The 18,365-nt window shown below is 47.5% G+C and overlaps 2 protein-coding genes across 6 annotated transcripts in view; one reads left to right on the forward strand and one right to left on the reverse strand.

The window, feature by feature from the left end:
• The window catches only part of RAB22A (RAB22A, member RAS oncogene family), a 74,124-nt gene extending 56,189 nt beyond the window's left edge, over positions 1–17,935 (reverse strand). Inside the window, exons 1-2 of one of the 2 annotated variants that reach the window (XM_075528390.1) lie at positions 17,643–17,935; positions 16,395–16,474 (exon numbers count right to left, since the gene is read on the reverse strand). In XM_075528390.1, the coding sequence (XP_075384505.1) occupies positions 16,395–16,474; positions 17,643–17,666 (104 nt within the window). In that variant the 5' untranslated portion in view covers positions 17,667–17,935. Of the gene's footprint in view, positions 1–16,394; positions 16,475–17,627 lie in introns of both variants that reach the window. The other variant, XM_075528389.1, reaches the window with a different exon arrangement.
• The window catches only part of LOC142423179 (serine/threonine-protein phosphatase 4 regulatory subunit 1-like), a 95,458-nt gene continuing 94,834 nt past the window's right edge, over positions 17,742–18,365 (forward strand). The window contains exons 1-2 of one of the 4 annotated variants that reach the window (XM_075528388.1): positions 17,742–18,121; positions 18,268–18,312. In XM_075528388.1, coding sequence (XP_075384503.1) covers positions 17,926–18,121; positions 18,268–18,312 — 241 coding nt within the window. In that variant the 5' untranslated portion in view covers positions 17,742–17,925. Of the gene's footprint in view, positions 18,122–18,264; positions 18,313–18,365 lie in introns of those variants that run through there. The other 3 variants (XM_075528383.1, XM_075528384.1, XM_075528385.1) reach the window with 3 other exon arrangements.

The raw sequence follows: 18,365 nt of genomic DNA on the forward strand, positions 1-18,365 counted from the left end.
CTGCAGGAAATAAAAATCGGCATAATTGCTTTGGAAAATAGTTCGACAGTTTCTTATGTTCCTGGCACCTTTATTCAGAGTGGCAAAACCTACAAACTAAATGTTCATTGAATTGTGAATAGATAAACAAACAGTGGTACATTTTGTATAAAGGAATACTACATGGTAATAAAAACAAATGCATTACTAGCAAACGCAGTAACAGATGCATCTCAAAAAATACTACACAGATGCAGAAAAAGAACACTGTAGAAGGTCTTGCACTACATGACCTTGAAACTTACTACACAACCACAGTGGTCAAAACCGCCTGGTACTGAGACACTGACAGATACAAAGACCAATGGAATGGATAGAAAGTCCGGAAATAAAAGCATTCACCTGATTTTCAAGAAAGGACCAAAACGACGTTCGATGGGAAAGGGACACCCTCTTCAACAAATGGCGCTGGAAAAATTGGATCTCCATCTGCAGAAGAATGAAACAGGACCCATCCCTCACCTCATGCTCAAAATGAACTCGGGATGGATTAGAGACATCAATGTAAACCCCAGAGTTATCAGGATCATCCATGAGAAAACTGGGACAAACTTATGGGGCCAATTACAGAGCATACGCGGCCTACCAAGTAATAAAGGAAGCACTCACAGTGGAAGGCAAAACAGATGACTGGGGCCTATTGAAAATAAAAGATTTATGCATATCAAAAGACTTCATGGAAAGAGTAAAAGGAGAGTCCATGGACTGGGAAACAACTCTGTAGTAATGACACAATGGACAGGGACAACTTCTAAAATCTGTAGAATTCTGCCACATCTCAACAAGAAAGAAAACCCCAGATAAGCCATTTAAAAGCGAGGGCAAAGGATATGAATAGACAATTCACAAAGGATGACACTCGAATGGCTGACAAACACATGAGGAAATACTCAAGATCACTAGTCATCTGAGAGATGCAAATCAAAACAATATCACTGTACATTCACAATGATAGCCCAATTAAAAAAAAACCATAACAAATGCCGGAGTCTACTGGTGGGCTCGTAAATGTGTACAACCACTGTGGAAAGCAAAGTGGCGCTACCTGAACCAACTGGGACTAGAAAGGCCACAGAACTCAGCGATACTTCTGCTGGGCAGATACCCCACAGAAACGAGAGACCGAACATAAACAGATGTATGCTGTCCCATACTCACTGCAACACATTTGGGAAACAGCCCAAATGCCCATCAGCAGAAGATAGATAAAAAAAACTCTGGTACATCCACACAATGGAATACTATGCATCCCTAAAAAACCATCCAACACCTCATGACAGGGAGGGACCTAGAAGCCATTATGCTGAGTGCAGTCAATCACAAAAGGGCAAACACAGTATAAATGCAGTACTATAAGGATAAACACCAAGATGAAGACAGGCGTCTGCTCTCGGGCCATGTTATCTTCTAATCCTGCATCCCAGGCAACGAGCTTGCCTAATGTCCATGAACCCTATTATCACCCTCTTTAGAGGAGGCCTCCCCTCAGCGGGGGTCAGTTTTTCAAGATGGGGGGTGAGGGAGAAGACCCGTAAGACGCTGCCTTATGAGGAACTGATAACAAAGGCTCAAATAGAAAGTAAATGGTTAGAAAATAATAACAGCAACCTAAGTACAAATATACTCCATACAGTGGATGTATGGATTGTTATAAGCTCTGTAAAGAGCCCCCAATAAAATGATCTTTAAAAATAAGTAACGACAGAGATAAAAAACAAACACACAAAATGGCAAAGATGTTGCCTTATAACATTGTGCTAAGGTCACCCCAATGCAACAAACACCCCTACCAGAGTGACGAGAACCTTCCTGAAAAGTCATGAAGTAGGCAGGAGGGCATGTATGTCTTAGAGATGGTGATTACATTCCTGTTGGCGGGCAAAGCAGGTGGGGCAAACTCCCATGGGGGTAAGAAACACTTAATACTTACACAGAACCCAAGGAGAGAATATGTCTGGTACTGTGTTCCTAATTGGATCCATTTGACCTAATTTCTATCCGGCCCTTGGTGACCCAGGCTGTGTGCTATAGACAACTGGGGCTTTAGATTCTGTCCTTTTGAGGCATACAACATTCTTCCATAGGCCACACCAGAAGGATTCAATGTGGAAACCCCATTAAGAGAACTGGGCTTTACCTCAAACTCACCTGTAAGCAGATTGAAGGAACCAACATAGTCCCCTAGACGTAGGGTAAAACGAGCTAGAGTGTGTGAGAAGAAGCAGATGAATGCTATCCCACAGGTTTGGACTTGGTGGTTTTGGGACTTTGGTTAGCGTATCTTGCTTTGAGGGTGGCCAATGAATGGTGGCCCGGACTACCACTTATTTACTCATTTAATGCCCTTTTTTGATCTCTTATGACATGTATTAATCTGGTAGACTTGGTTCTACCTTTGTGAATGAATATTTTTAGAAGATTTGCCCTATCACCAACCCCATTGTTTGTGTAAATAGTATCCAGTCACTTAAGAGTTTTATCTGTACAAGTTAACAATTCATATAATGTGGTCTGAAGTCAGTCTATATTTGTATAATTTCCTTTTCAACAGTGTTTTAAATTCTATACCATTGGCAAAATTAATGACACTACCAATAGAATTACATTATGCTCCAGAGCATAACATATAATGTTCTCAACCATAAAATGACAATGATTTCTCTAAAGTGACCCAGATTTACATAAACCCAGAGATACACTAATGGATTTGGGGGTCACACTTAATTCTAGCCCCAATCTAAGAACAATCAGTTCTTAGGACATGGCTCTGCTTGATGCTTGCCCTCAAGAAGAGACAACAGAAGATAAAGGTGCTATAGCAAAGTGTGGTGTATAACTAGATGAACAATATCTGGGGGTTTAAAGGCTTATCTTCAAACAAGCAACCACCTCATTGAGGTTTATCACCTAAGTCTACATACAAGAAGCACACTAACCGGTGTGATCCAAGGACTGTAAATAATAACATCCAATGTTTAGGAGGAAATGGTATCAGAAGCTAAATTGTGAACACTCGGTGTGCAGAAGGCTATGGATGATAGTGGAAGCCCCCAATCCATTTTCAGGGTCCCCACATGGATTGGGCTTCTGGTGACTCCTCTCTGACCACCGTTGAGGGGTGTGAGTAGCCTTGTTATAAAACAGTGCATGGTAAAGTCGATTCTAGATGTAGTTGGATCAAATATAATACATTCCTTGGTCTCCCCTTTGACCCAATTTAAAGCAGCTTCAGTTTTTAATATTTTCTGCTTTCTTTGAGAGAGATTTTCTTGTTTTGTCCAGTCATTATTGGTTTTTGTTTATTTCCTGTTTGCGTTTGTGGTTTTTTTTAATGTATAAGAGAGAGTTTTATATAAAGGTTAAATGCTCATCAAGAAAACATCCCAACCCAGTGCTGCCCAAGCCCACAAGTCCAACACTGACCCATTAACCCATATGTCTAACACCAAGCCAGAAAATCCTCCTCCAACTCACAAACAGACGCAATGATACCAACTGCAGGAGAAAAGCCCAATCAGTGAATGTGTAAGCATCTCAGCGCTGCCAGGGGTCTCCACACGGCTGCTCTAGCACCCAGGCTGCATCTGAGAAGGTCCATGTGGCTTCTCCTCGGGGATGTCTTGCAGAAAGTGAGCCTTGCCAGTTAAAGCAGGGAACTGGCTAAGGCAGCTACATGCTGGTCCCACTATCCGAAAGCAAGAGACCCGAGAACGCAAAAGGCCAGGCTCGCCGAGCCATTTATCTCTCCACCCTTCAATTAACCCCACATGTGTTTATGGGCCAGGTTGGCACAATAAATTCGGAAAATAATGAAGTTGTCAAGTATTTCATTTTACTTGAATCTACAGTCAGCACCCATGAAAGCAAATCAAGAAGTCAAAGGGTGCGTGGCCTTGGGCAAATCTGCTACAGAAGACCCTGCTGAAGTGTTACAAAGTGAACAGGCCATTCTGAAGCATAAGGGGAGCCAAGCCAGGGTACTTAAAAAAAATTTTTTTAGATAATGTTTTTAATTTTACTTATTTACCCATTTATTAATTAATCATTTTATTGGGGGCTCATACAACTCTTATCACAATCCGTATATACATCAATTGTGTAAAGCACATTTCTACATTCATTGCCCTCATCATTCTCAAAATATTTGCTCTCCACTTAAGCCCTTGGCATCAGCTCATTTTTACCCCTCCCTCCTCGCTTCCCCCTCCCTCATTAACCCTTGATAATTTATAAATTATTATTTTGTCATATCTTACACAGTCCGACTTCTCCCTTCACCCACTTTTCTACTGTCCGTCCCCCAGGGAGGAGGTCACATGTAGATCCTTGTAATCGGTTCCCCATTTCCAACCCACCCTCCCTCTACCGCCATACACACACGACTGAACCTGAAGGGATTATTCACGCTGGATTCCCTGCATTTCCAGTACCAGTGTACATCCTCTGGTCTAGCCAGACTTGTAAGGTAGAAGTGGGATCATGATAGAAAGGGGTGGGGTGGGAGGGGAGGAAGCATTTAGGAACTAGAAGAAAAGTTGTATGTTTCATCGTTGCTACATCGCACCCTGACTGGCTCTCCTCCTCCCCAAGACCCTTCTGTAAGGGGATGTCCAGTTGCCTACAGATGGGCTTTGGGTCTCCACTTCACACTCCCCCTCATTCACAATTATATGATTTTTTTGTTCTGATGATGCCTGATACCTCATCCCTTCGACACCTCGTGATTGCACAAGCTGGTGTGCTTCTTCCTTGCGGACTTTGTTGCTTCTGAGCTAGATGGCTGCTTGTTTACCTTCAAGCCTTAAGACCCCCAGATGCGGTATCTTTTCATAGCCGGGCACCATCAGCGTTCTTCACCACATTTATGCACCTGTTAGTCTTCAGCAATCGTATCAGGGAGGTGAGCATACAATGATATGAATTTTTGTTCTTTGATGCCTGACAACTGATCCCTTCAGCACCTCGTGATCGCACAGGCTGGTGTGCTTTATCCATGTGGGCTTTGTTGCTTCTGAGCTAGATGGCCACTTGTTTACCTTCAAGCCTTTAAGACCCTAGATGCTATATCTTTTGATAGCCGACACCATCAGTGTTCTCCATCACACTCATTTATTCACCCGTTTTGTCTTCAGCAGTTGTATTGGGAAGGTGAGCATCATAGAATGCCAAGTTAATAGGAGAAAGTATTTTTGCACTGAGGGAGTACTCGAGTGGAGGCCCAATGTCCTTCTGCTACCTTAATACTAAACCAATAATATATGCACATAGATTTATTTCCCCATCCTCATATATATTTACATATGTACATGCCTTTATTTAGACCTCTATAAATGCCCTTTGCCTCCTAGCTATTTTCTCTAATTCCTTTGACTTTCCTCTTGTCCCACTATCATGCTCAGTCTTCTTTTGTGTTTCAGTAATTCCTCTCAGTTACATTACCCATGATCACGCCCTACCAGGCCTCCTACACCCTCCTCACCACCAATTTGGGTCACTTGTTGTTCCCTTGTCCCTGGGTTTAATATACCACTGCCTTTCCCCCCCTCACCCCTCTCCCATTCTGTATGATATTCTGTACATGACATCTGGAATAGGTAGCTCTACAGAGACTATAATTGGATGGGTCAGTGCCTGAGGGCATGGCAGAGGAGGATGGAGGAAAATGGGGATCTAACAACGAGTAAAAGAAGAAAATGTGTGGAAAGGGGGAACCGATCATAAGGATCCACATATAACCTCCTCCCTGGGGGATGGACAACAGAAAAGTGGGTGAAGGGAGATGGCAGACAGTGTAAGACATGACAAAATAATAATTTATAAATTATCAAGGGTTCATGAGGGAGGGGAAGCAGGGAGGGAAGGGGAAAATGAGGAGCTGATATCAAGGGCTCAAGTAAAAAGCAAATGTTTTGAGAATGATGATGGCAACAAATGTACAAATGTGCTTGACCCAATGGATGTATGTATGGATTGTGATAAGAGTTGTAAGAGTCCCCACTAAAATGTTTAAAAAAATGTTCTGAAATTATGATTGCACAAATCTTCTTAATATGACTGAAGGATTAAATTGCAAGACATGTGATGTATATGCTAATAAAGGTATTTTAAAAAAACTCTGGTAATTCTATTCTACAAAAGGCTAGAATAGGGGGAGGAGACAAGCCAGTCAGGGTGCTATGTAGCAACAATGAAAAATACAACTTTCCTCTTAGTTCCTAAATGTGTCTCCCACCCCCCCACCTATCATGATCCCAATTCTACCTTACAAGTCTGGCTAGACCAGAAGATGTACACTGGTACAGATAGGAACTGGAAACGCAGGGAATCCAGGGCAGATGATCCGTTCAGGACCAGTGGTGAGAGTGGCCATACTGGGAGGGTAGAGGGAGGATACGTAGGAAAGGAGGAACTGATTACAAGGATCTACATGTGGCCTCCTCCCTGGGGGGCAGACAACAGAAAAGTGGGTGAAGGGAGATGTCGGACAGGGCAAGATATGACAAAATAATAATTTATAAATTATTAAGGGTTCATGAGGGAGGCGGAAGTGGGGAGAGGGAAAATGAGGAGCTGATGCCAGGGGCTTAAGTGGAGAGCAAATATTTTGAGAATGATGAAGGCAATGACTGTATAAATGTGCTTTACATAATTGATGTATGTATGGACTGTGATGAGTTGTATAAGCCCCTAATAAAATGATTTAAAAAAAAGAAACAGAAAAAAATTGAGGGTAACGAATATACAAATGTGCTTTATACAATTGATATATATATGGATTGTGATAAGGGTTGTATGAACTCCTAATAAAATAATTTTTTAAAAGGCTAGAATAACCTTACAAGATGTCGATCAAAGATTGCCTGTAGCCAGGACTAGGGATGCAACTGGAAGGGAAACGGTCAAATCCAACAGGCTGATGGGACTGCTGTGTCTCAGTGGTGGCTGTGGTGGTTGGTTTTTTTTTTGATTCGTGTGGGAGTCAGTCAGTTCAGCCAAACACCGATTCTGCTGGCTGTTATCTGGCAGTCACTCCACAGTTCCTCTTGCATATTATGTCCCCCTCACCAAACCAAGGCAGAGCAAGGTGAGGTCTACTGATATGTTTGTGGTGGTTGTTTGATACACCTGCCAAACTGATAAAATGTTACCGAGAGTGAGTGCATTTTATTTCATGTAAACTATGTCTTAATAAAATCAAAACGTAAGAAATAAACTTAACTCGCTGCCATCGAGTCAATTCTGACTCAGGGACTCTACAGGACAGGAGAAAACTGCCCCTGCGGGTTTGTTTCTCAGGTGTGAGTCCTTACAGGAGCTGACAACTGCGTCGTTCTCTGGAGCAGGAGGTGGTATATTATAATTGCTGACCTCATGGAGACCAGCCCAATGTGAAACCTGCTACAACTCTGGGCTCCCTCCCTTAATACATTTGGTTAAAAACACAAAGCAACAGAAACCACGAACCAACCAACTGCCACTGAGTCTATGCTGACTCACAGTAATCCACAGGACAGATCGGAAGTCTTAGCATTTCTGGGATTGTACATCTTTACAGGAGTGGACAGCTTCACCTTTCTCCTGCAGAGTGCCTGGTCATTTGAACAACCGACCTTGCAGTTCACAGCCAGTCTTAGGAATATGGATTCAAAATTTATGAGGGAGGCTCAGGATAGAACAGTGACTTACAGGGGCTGTGAAGGCCCTGGCACAGGGACTACTGGAAACCGATTGAAGAGGAAACACTCCTAAATGAATCGCATTCTCCTTCGACCTCACACCCGACTCAGAAATTAATTCCAAGTGACTTCTTTATCTGAACCTGAAAAGCACACCAAAGTTTCTACACACTATCCAGAGAGCAGTTTCACGACCTTGGCAGGTCCGTTTCAGCAACAGGGCTAAAACACACTGGCCATAGAGGAAAAGGCTGATTCAATGGGCACAGTGAATTTAAGTGTCATCTTCTGGTCACGGTGAGACACCTCTTGAGGGTGCAAGACTAGTCAGAGAGAGGCAGAGAAGTCTCGCCACTGCCAATGACTAGTATTCAGAATAGATAAAGGCAGCGGCGTGCCACTCAGCAAGAGTCTCTTTTTTTATAAATCCTATTAAAAATCGTTTTATTAGGGGCTCATACAACTCTTATCACAATCCATACGTACATCAATTGTGTAAAGCACATTTGCACATACATTGCCCTCATCATTCTCAAAACATTTGTTCTCCACTTAAGCCCCTGGCATCAGCTCATTTTTTCCCTTCCCTCCCTGATTCCCCCTCTCTCATGAATCCTTGATAATTTATAAATCATTATTTTATATTATAAATTATTTTATAGGGGGCTCTTAAAGCTCTTATAACAATCCATACATCCATTGTATCAAGCACATTTGTACATATGTTGCCATCATAATTTTCAAAACATTTTCTTCCTACTTGAGCCCTAGGTATCAGCTCCTTTTATCCCCTCCCTCCTCCACTTTGTGACCCCTTGATAAATTATAAATTATTTGCAGGTATTACACAGTCCACTGTCTCCCTTCACTCAAGGGAGAAGTTGTTTGTCACCCTGTGTGTGTATTATATATCTATCATTGCAATCAGTTCTCCCTCTTTCTTCCCCCACCTTCCCCTTACTCCAATGGTATCGTTACTGCCATTATTGTTTCTGACGGGTTCTATCTGTCCTGGATTACGTGTATTGAGAGCTCTTATCTGTACCAGTGTCCATGCTCCAGTCCAGCCGGATCTGTAAGGCAGAACTGGGTTCATGACAGTGGGAGGGGTGGTGGGAGAGAAAGCATTAAAGAACTACAGGAAGGTTGTGTGTTTCAGTGTTTCGTGGGTGCTATACTGCACCGTTTGGAGAGCAAGATTCTTAAGAGGCACTTACAAAGGGAGAGCTCCAAGTGGGTGCTGCATACATGACAGTGTTCAGTACCTGTAGTCTCCATGGAAATGGAATGTAAAACCCGTATTAGACGCTCTCACACATGCTCCAACAGGCTGTGCAGACGGACTGGTCACATCCAACAGGGAAGAGGATCTCAAGAGAGGGAGATCACCGTGTACACTAGGAGCATCTACTGGAGCGTAAGACACGGACTGCTCTGACCCACTAATTCTGTCATCAGCGACAGACACTGCTAAAAGAGACCCAGATATACAGGCACCAAAGACGACAGGTGTGTAAAGCAACGGTCACAACAAAATTATGTGTTAATAACTCCAAACTTGGAACAACCAAAATGCCCACAACAAACTTACATGTTAATAACTCCAGACTGGGCCCAACCAAAATGCCCAGCAGTAGATGGACGAGTCCAAAACTCAGTGACCCCGTAAGACAGAAGAGAACAGCGTCTGTGCGTGTCTGAGTCTACCTCTTTAGGAGAGTAGCAAGCCCCGTCTTTTTCCCTTGGAGGGAAGTGTCACGGGGCTATTACAGAAGGAATCGGGCTGCCATGTGGAAGAGCACAGCAGAATCACACACAGTCTGAACGATGCCATGGGCTAATTCCGTGGACATGATACTGAGAAAGTTAGCAAGCAACCAGTTAGAGGTTTATTAGAAAACAACAATGGCTAAGAAATGATCTAGCACATGTCAAGCCTTGTTTCAGTAACTGTTACCTGCCTGCACTTGGGTTTCTCAACAACCCTGGGACCTAGAAGAGCTGTGAGGGAGGCAGAGGTGCTGTGGCTTGGCGTCCACCACTCCAAGAGAGCAAATGAATCACCTGAGGGTCCCGGCTGCTTGCAACTGCAGGCAGCTGAGCCGGCCAGTGCCCTTCCACATGCCCTGTGCACCGACTCTCCCTGAGGCAGTCTGGATGGAAAGGTGACAGGAGGGCAGATGTCCCGAGGATTGTGGGAGGTTGGGGAGGCCACACCCCTATTTTTCCAAGGAAAAACCCAACTGCTCAAACAGTGGGATGGTTGAGCCTTGGTCAGTCTGACTCCAGGGCCGTATTCTCACCCCACGGAAGAGGGAGGCCTGGAAGGCAGCCAATGCCGGTGCCAGGAACAGAGGGAAACGAGGGGGAGGCGGATAGCTCGGCCCACTGATGCCTGGGGAAGAGTCAGGTGTCTGGCTTGAGGGACTGAGGGAGGGCTGGGCCCTTTCTCTGAGGAGAAGCCAGGAGATCAGCCATACATGAACTCCTAGGAGCCTTTAGCCTTGTGGGGAGCAGTGCCCACACATCGGGCAGAGTGGTTGGGAGGGCTTCTGATCCAAGATGCCTGACTTGTCATGACAGTGTGGTCACCAGAGAAAAGCAGGCCTACTTGAAGACAGAAGAACATAGGGAGGGGGGAGATAGGTACCTGGCAGGTCGGTCCAAGTCCTGGGTTGGCAACTTGGGCACAGGGCACGGGCCACAGAGAAAAACTGAAGAAGTGGGTGGAGTCTAACTTAGTCAGTTGAGGCCAAGCTATGGGAGGGCACCAAGGGGAGACTACGCAGTGGACACAGAGCCAAGCAAAGAAGATGGCTGTTGAGAAGGGGAGTCACAGATGCAGGAAGACTGCTAGGGATGAAGCCATGGGTGTGTGCTACAGAAGTGGCCTGGATCCTGCTGCCTCACTAGCCATCTTGCCCCCCACTCGCCCCCTGGCTCTGCCTGTCATACTACTGCTGATCTGTTACTCTCAGCCTCTGCTCCCCCTTTCCCCCCCGGCCCCCCAGCATGGCCATCCCTCTTTCACTTATCTCCACCCAGCAGTTAACTTCTGTTCTTCCAACTTTCTCTTTGTAATCTATTTTGCTGTTGTTGAAAGTATACACAGCAATACTTAGGCCTATTCCATAGCTTCTCTGTGCACCACTTGGTGACAGCGACAACGTTCTCTGAGTTGTGTGTCCCTTCTCGCTCACCTTTGCTGAGCTGCTCCTTCATTCACACAGATTCCCTGCTCCCCTCAGATCCTACCTAACCTTTGGGGTTGCTGCCGTCAATTTACCCTCTTGCTCTAAAAGAGCACAGTGATAGTGCACCACAACACGCCCTATGTCTTACCTAGGGGATTAGTCCCTGAGTCTTAAAAACTTGTGAGCAGTTACCTACGAAACAACTATTGTTGTCTCAGAGCAAAGAAGAGCGAGGAAAGTCAAAGACACAAGGAAACAATAAGCCCAAACAAAGGCCATAGAACCAGCCTCTCTGAGCAGCGGACTGGAAGAACTAGATGGTGCCCAGCTACCGCTGCTGGCTGCTCTGAAAGGGAGCACAGTTGGAGGTCCTGGTGAGAATGGGATAAAACTGTGGAACAAGACTCCAAATGATTAAAAAAAAAACCCACCCAAAACAACAAGGCTTACTGGTCTGACAGAGATGGGTAGGCCCCAGAGACTATGGTCTGTACATACCCTTCAAGACTGGAGTTGAACTCACGTTCTATTTTCAGCCAAATGAAGCAAGTCTGTACAACAGAGAGGTACACACCCCTTAGAACAATCAACCAGTTGAGGCCAACAGGCAGCATCTACCCAGGGACAAGGTTCCGAGGGTAGGAAAAGAGAGGAAGCAAAGGCAGATGGAAACGGGAAGCACGGGGCAGGGCGGGAAGAGTGCTGGAACACCTTGGGGATCACCACCAGTGTCACAGAACAAACTGTCAATGGACAGTTGAACGGAGATCTACTTTGCTCTGGAAATTTTCACCCAAATCACAATTAGACAAAACAACAATATAAAACCAAACAAAAGAAACTACTCCATCTCAGGGCAAATCCAGAAATACAATGAAAAGTAAACAGAGCTTTGGAATTGAACTTCTCTCTCCTGCCATGCACCTCTCCCTGAAGTCACGGATTTTAATGAAAGCCACAATCAAGTCTTCCAAATGTGAAACCCCAAGAGCCTTCCTCCCCTTTTCACCCTAAAAACCTCCGAGGTTAACTCTCTGATGCATCCGTCATCTCTAAAACAAACCAACAAACGGCGCAGAGACTCAGGGTGGTTTTTCTTTAAAACGAGGTGAGCATAACTGTTGTTTGCTTTTTAAGATGACATTGGGAATATTTCTGGTTTAAGATTGTTAAAGATTATCTCAAGGCAATAGTTCTGGAGGTTTATCCAGTCTCCATAGCACCAGAAAGTCTGGGGTCCATTAGAATTTACCATTCTGCTCAGCATTTGTCCAGATGCTTCAATGGAATCTTTGATAAAAATGCGCAGTAATGGTAGCTGGGCACCATCTAGTTTTTCTGGTTTCATGGCAAAGGAGGAAACTGTCCATGGAAGCATTAGCTATACGTTTCTATTCCTCCTCTAATCCTCAACGTTCTCTCTGTTTCTTTCGGCAAATAGAGGCTAATTGCTGCGCCTTGAAAGCTGTTAGGACCCCAGGTGCTGAGCAATAGACTAGGAGATTGAACCAAATATCCACACCACACTCCCTGCCATCAAGTCAGCACAGACTCAGTGACCTGAAGGGAAGAACTGCTCCTGTGGGTTTTGAAAATGTAACTCTGTAGGGGAGTAGAAAGCCCCATCTTTCTGCAGAGGAGTGGCTGGGGGTTTCACACCGTTGACCTTAAAGTTCGTAGCCAAACACATAACCACTATGCCACCAGGGCTTCTTAGGAGGTAGGATGGAAACACTGTTTCTACAAACAGAAACACTGTTTGTAGTTCAATTAACGGGGATTTCCCATGAAACCATGGCCCTAAACCTCCAAACCAAGGAACCAAATCCCAGGAGGTTTGGGTTGAACACAGGCAGCCTAAGCAGGCACTCTGGTTTTCTGTGAAAATATTTATCACACACCATTCGCCAAGTCAACATTTTACAGGTATAAAACTAATCTGAAGCAATTATAACCGCTGCCTAAGCAACCCTGTTAATGAATGTGATTTTTGTGCCATCACAATTTACCCTCTTCCCTTCTCCCTCCTGCTCCTGGTAGCCACTAATAAACTCTGCTCTCTACTAATTTGCCTTTTTCTATAAGGCAGGGGTCCTTTTTATGTAAGTTAGGTCACCCAGGATTGATCCTTCCGTGATTGCCTAATTTCATTCAGCCCGAGCTTGTGAAGCTTCACCCACACTGTGGACTTCCCACCTTGCAGCAGCACCCCACTGCCCAGCACCACTTTCTGCTGCTGCACTCCTCTGCTGATGGGCAGCTGGCTGGGTCCAGCTATTTGCTGTGGTGACTACTCGTGTGCAAGCTGCAGTGAACAGCAAGTGTGTTGGTCTCTGCTTTCAGGTCTTTTGGGAATGCACCTAGGAGCGTGATGGTTGTGTCACATGGTGGCTCTATTTTTAGTTTTTTCAAGAAGTGTCACACTGTCTTCCAACATTCCTTTTCCTTAAACTTCTCTTTTAATTAACCTTCTAATAAACATCATTGAACTTTCACTACACTCATCTTTCAAAGGTTAAATGTCAGGTCTTCCAAGTGATTCAAACCTGCATTGCTTCCCCCATGCCTAGGCCAGGCTCCTGTCACACACTCTCACATTTCTCCTTTGTAGCATACAAGAGTCAACTAAATCATCTCCTGTACATCTGTCACAGAATCTCTCTCTTTCCCTTGCAGGTAAGGTTCATGAGGCCTGAACTGTGCTTGGCTAAATACCAAACTCACTGCATCGAGTTGGTTCCAGTTCGTAGTGGGCCTTGTATGACAGAGCAGAACTGCCTTTAGCTTTCCAAGACTGGAATTCTTTATAGGATTAGACTGCCTCATCTTTCTCCCAGGGAGTCACTGGTGGATTTTGAACCACTGAACTTGTGATGAGCAGCTCAATTTTTAGCCCATTACACCACCTGGGTAAATTAGGGGTTAGGAACCCTTTTCTGGGAACGGTCAGATAGTCAATACTTTTGGCTTCATGGGCCAGGCAATCCCAGTTAAACCTATTCAACTCTGCCATGCTAGCCACCTAACGGCTCTCAATGTGATGTGAATGAATGGGTATGGCTGTGTTCCAATAAAGCTGTATTTGGTAAAACGGGCAGTGGGCTACGGGCTAAAGTACCATCCTGCTGACCCCTCTGGTCTACATTGCCAGCACCTGGCTCACAATTGAGTAAAACTACCAAGTGCCATGGAGACAGACAGTGGTTTCTGTGGGCTGGTGGGTGTGGAAGAGGGAGGGAGGAAGGGGTGGGTTGAGGAGGGAGCATAAGTTGAAGCAGCAGAACCTTTTGAGAGTTCCACAATTTGTGGGGCAGGGCTGGGGACGGCCTTGTGGCAGGAGACTGAACAGAACTCTTTGCAGATTAGGACAAGGCAGGGCTGGGGAAGCCAGGGGTTTAATGAAGAAGCTGGGGCATGGGCACCAGAGCTCGGGACTGTACCGGGACTACATGGGTCTTGAAGGAGACAGAAAGACATGTGGGGCTGAGGAAAGGCGCCAAAGAACGGCTGCTGTGTTGGCTGCGTGCTATCAAGTTGAGTCAAGCCACCAACCTCTGGGCTAGCAGCTGGGTCCTTACCATTGCCCAGGGCTCCCTCAAGGAAAGGTCTCACTGCCAGTGGGTCACCTCTGGCACACGATGACCCCACAGGACAGAGCAGAAATGCCCCTGCATGATTCTGAGGCTGTCAGTCTTTACAGGCGGAGAAAGCCTCCTCTTTCTCTGGCAGTCGGCTGGTGGGTTGCAACTGCAACGTGTAAGTCACTACACAGCCAGGACGCCAATCAAGGGCAGGCAGAGGGGAGGAGAGAAAAGGAGAGCCTTATGTTCTTCTCTATGAAATGTGAGGGGGCCCACGTGAAGAGTGGGGCCTCAGAAGGCTCTGGAAGCCCAAGTGTCTGATAGGGAGTAGTGGCAGCCCAGGCAGGTCACCAGGGGTCCCAGGAAGACCAGCATCGGACGTCGCTTTTCTGAGGGGAACGAGTAGAACACTTCCAGCAGAGGTGGCACCTGAGTGTTCTGTGGGTTGTGTTTCTAGCTCTGACTCAACGTGATGTGTCACTCACTGAATCACCGGCATCACCCGCTGTCCCTTCACTTTCCCATGCAGGTAGAATGGCAGGTCCTGAGGAGGCTGTGGCCATGCCTGATACACGTGGGCACACCCAACAGCAATGGGATTCCTGAGACAGCCCGTGGTGGGTCTCATGGCTCAAGTCTCCGAACGTCGACCCACAGATTTAACAAAGCAAGGGCTAAAAACATGGGGTGCCTATCAACTGACAACCAGACAATACTCACCGCCACAGAGTTCGAGTCTAACTCACAGTGAACATAGAGGACAGGGTAGAACTACCACTGCGGATTTCTAAGGTTGTAACTCTTTACAGGAGTAGACCGCCTCATCTTTCACCCTTGAAGCAGCTGGTGGTTTCCAACTGCTGACCTTGTGGTTAGCATCCCAGCATGTAACCCACTGTGCCACCAGGGCTCCTAACCATAGGAGTCTGTAATCTCAAGGGGTTGCTTTATGGCGGTTCCTCACATGCTGTACATGGTAACTCACCAGCTACTCCTCTAGCAGGCAGACACTTTGCAGAAAGCATCAAGGACATCCTTTACCCTGAGGACAAGTAACACACTCACTGCCATCGAGTTGATTCTGACTCACAAAGACCCGAGGGGACTGAGAAGAACTGGTCTTGTGGGTCTCTGACATTAAATCTTTACCGGAGCAGACAGTCTCATCTTTCTCCCTGGAGCAGCTGGTGGTTTCAAACTGCTGACCTTGTGGCTATCAGCCCAATGTATTACTCACTGTGTCACCAGGGCTCCTTTACAGATGGGCAGAAGAGAATAAAGGGAGGAAAATATGTGGTTGGGAGCATACTAATAAAACTATAAAGTAGTTAGTTTCACGAGCTAACACTGAATGAAAACCTATGAAACATGTCTCACGTAAGAGAAGGTACTACACGGGTCTTGAAGGAGATGTGACATTGTAGTATTTAAATTCCTTGAGAAGTTTTCTCAGCATCAAATTCTGTAAGTCAGTTCCATTCACTTATTCAAATAACCAGTCGTAGAACAAACATCTCATATTTCAACATTAATTTTTGTTTTTTACCATGACCAGGGCTGGTATGTGGGAAATAGATGGATTTGGGGTCCCTTCTAGATCTTTCTGGGAAGGGCCAACATCACTGAAGAACCTTTGAGTTGACAAGGCCTTGACTCAAGGGTCAACAGTAGCCTGGGAAGTAAAGCACCCATGCCTGTGTGCAGGTGTGTGGAGGCCCCGCATGGCTCGCGTGTCAAGAAGGAGCACGCGTCCTAAAACCTAATAACCTGTCCCGTCTTCCTCCAAGCCCTTCCAGAGCCGGCAGCAAACAGCACCCCGGGATTCTGAGTGTCAAATGGCAATGCCGAGACCTGTCTGACCTTCAGTGTACCTCTGGAGGGGTGTTCAATAAACTTACTCTTACCCTATCGTTGGGTTGATGTTTGGATCAAAACTGTCTTCCACAAACCGCCACACGATACTGGATTTACCTACACCCGTATCCTGAAAGAGAATGAGACGTCCAATAAGGGAGCGTGTACCTGGGGGCCAACACTGACAAATTCTCTGTGGCTCAAGTTTGGGTTTTAGAGTCATTAGGTATCACCTTTAGAAGTTCGGGGACACAAAGGTGGCTTTCATACGAAGCTGGTAGAGTAAGAGTTGCAGTTAACTGCAACTTGTAGTCAAGTTGTTTTTTGACTCAAGGCAGGCAAGTCCTGGCATGGAGAGGATGGCTGCTCAGTAGAGTTTTCCAGGCCACCACCTTTCTGAGGATAATGGCCAGGCTTCTTATGGGATTTGGGAAGTTTCAAAAAGGACATCAGGATCTTTAGAAAACCCTCAAGTGTCAGCTTAGTGGGAAAAGCTGCAAGCCGCTGGCTTTTTAACACGTACATGCCAACTGATGAACTCTTGAAATACTTGCAAATTGGATCAATTCCAGCCCTGCCCCACGTTTGTTTAAATCAAATCAAACTAGTTGGAATCACTTTCAACTTCTGAGAGTGCACCTTTGAGGGAAAAGAGCCTTCGGTTCCAAAAAGCAAGCTTTGAGATCACAGTGCTGCCCTGACCAGACAGGAAGCGAAAACTTCAAACAGGTCCCTGGGATTTCCTGACCAGATAGCAAGTCTCTTAAACTGGAGCCGCACCCTCTGGGGGCCCCACGCACGGGCACCGCACGGGTTCCAAGAGCACCCGGGATGGGGCAGGAGCCAGTGGGCTCCTCAACTCGGGACCTGCCATCACTTTTACTTTGGGAGGCGTGGAGACCTCCCCACGAGCGCCTCGGAAAAGTTGGCTGGGAAACTCTTTAGGGGCGCGGTTTCATCCAGGTGCACGGAGGGGGCCGAGAGGGCTCCTTACTCATCGGGGGGGGGCTTAAAGAGTCGGGGTTCAGGGGACTCTGGCACCTCTCAGGGCTCCAGGACTGGCGCGGGGGCTCAGAGGGTCCCTGTCGCCAGAGGACCACCTGCTGGGCGCGGCCAGGTTGGGAGGGTGGCATGAGGCGACAGGGAGGGGTCTGCGGGACAGGTAGGAGGGGCCCCGGTGCAGGCTGAAGTGACAGGGGTGTAGGGGGCGTGGGGCCACGAGGGGCCCCCCGAGGTCCCGGGACGGCCGGCCTCCCGCCCCGCTCCGGCCCGCGCCCACTCACCCCCAGCAGACACACTTTGAGCTCCCTCAGCGCCATCATCCAGGAGCGAGGGGCGCGGGCCCGCCGCCGCCCGAAGTTGAAGAGGGACAGGCCCCGCCCAGCCCGAGCGGCCGCCGGTGCCGCCGCCGCAGGGCCCGCGCCGGCCGCGGGGCGCGCAGAGGCGGCGGCTGCCTGTTCGCTGACCCTCCGCCCGGCCCGTCCGCCGGCCGCCCCCCGGGGCCCGCCTCAGCAACCGGGACGGCGCCGGGGCCTCCGAGGCGCCACCGCCGCCGCCATCTTGGGACGCCGGCCGGGTCACATGACCTCCTCGCCCAACTCGGCGGCCACCTTCCCCGCGAGGGAGGGGGCCCGGCCCGCGCGCGCGCCGCCCCGGGAGGCGTGGCCCCGGGGGCGTGGCCCAGAGCCAGAGGTCCCGCCCTCGCCACGCCCCCCGCGGCCGCAGGTCCAGTCCCTGGCACGCCGGCCCCGCCTCCAGGCCCATCCCAAGATGGCGGGTGAGTGGGGCTGGGCTCCGGGGGGCGCCGGGGCCGCCACCCCTCCCCCTCTCGCGACCACCCCGCGAGGCCGGGGGAACCCCCCGCCCGCCGGAGCCGCCTGCCTCCACCCTCTTGTAACTCCTTGTGTGTCTCTTGGTTTTCAGAGATCCCCTTGTACTTTGTGGACTTGCAGGATGACTTAGACGATTGTAAGTAACAGTTGGGGCGACCCCGCCCCACCCTAGGGCCCTCTCACAGGATT

This window comes from Tenrec ecaudatus, chromosome 12 (assembly GCF_050624435.1).
Source record: "Tenrec ecaudatus isolate mTenEca1 chromosome 12, mTenEca1.hap1, whole genome shotgun sequence".
Classification (NCBI taxonomy): Eukaryota; Metazoa; Chordata; class Mammalia; order Afrosoricida; family Tenrecidae; genus Tenrec; species Tenrec ecaudatus.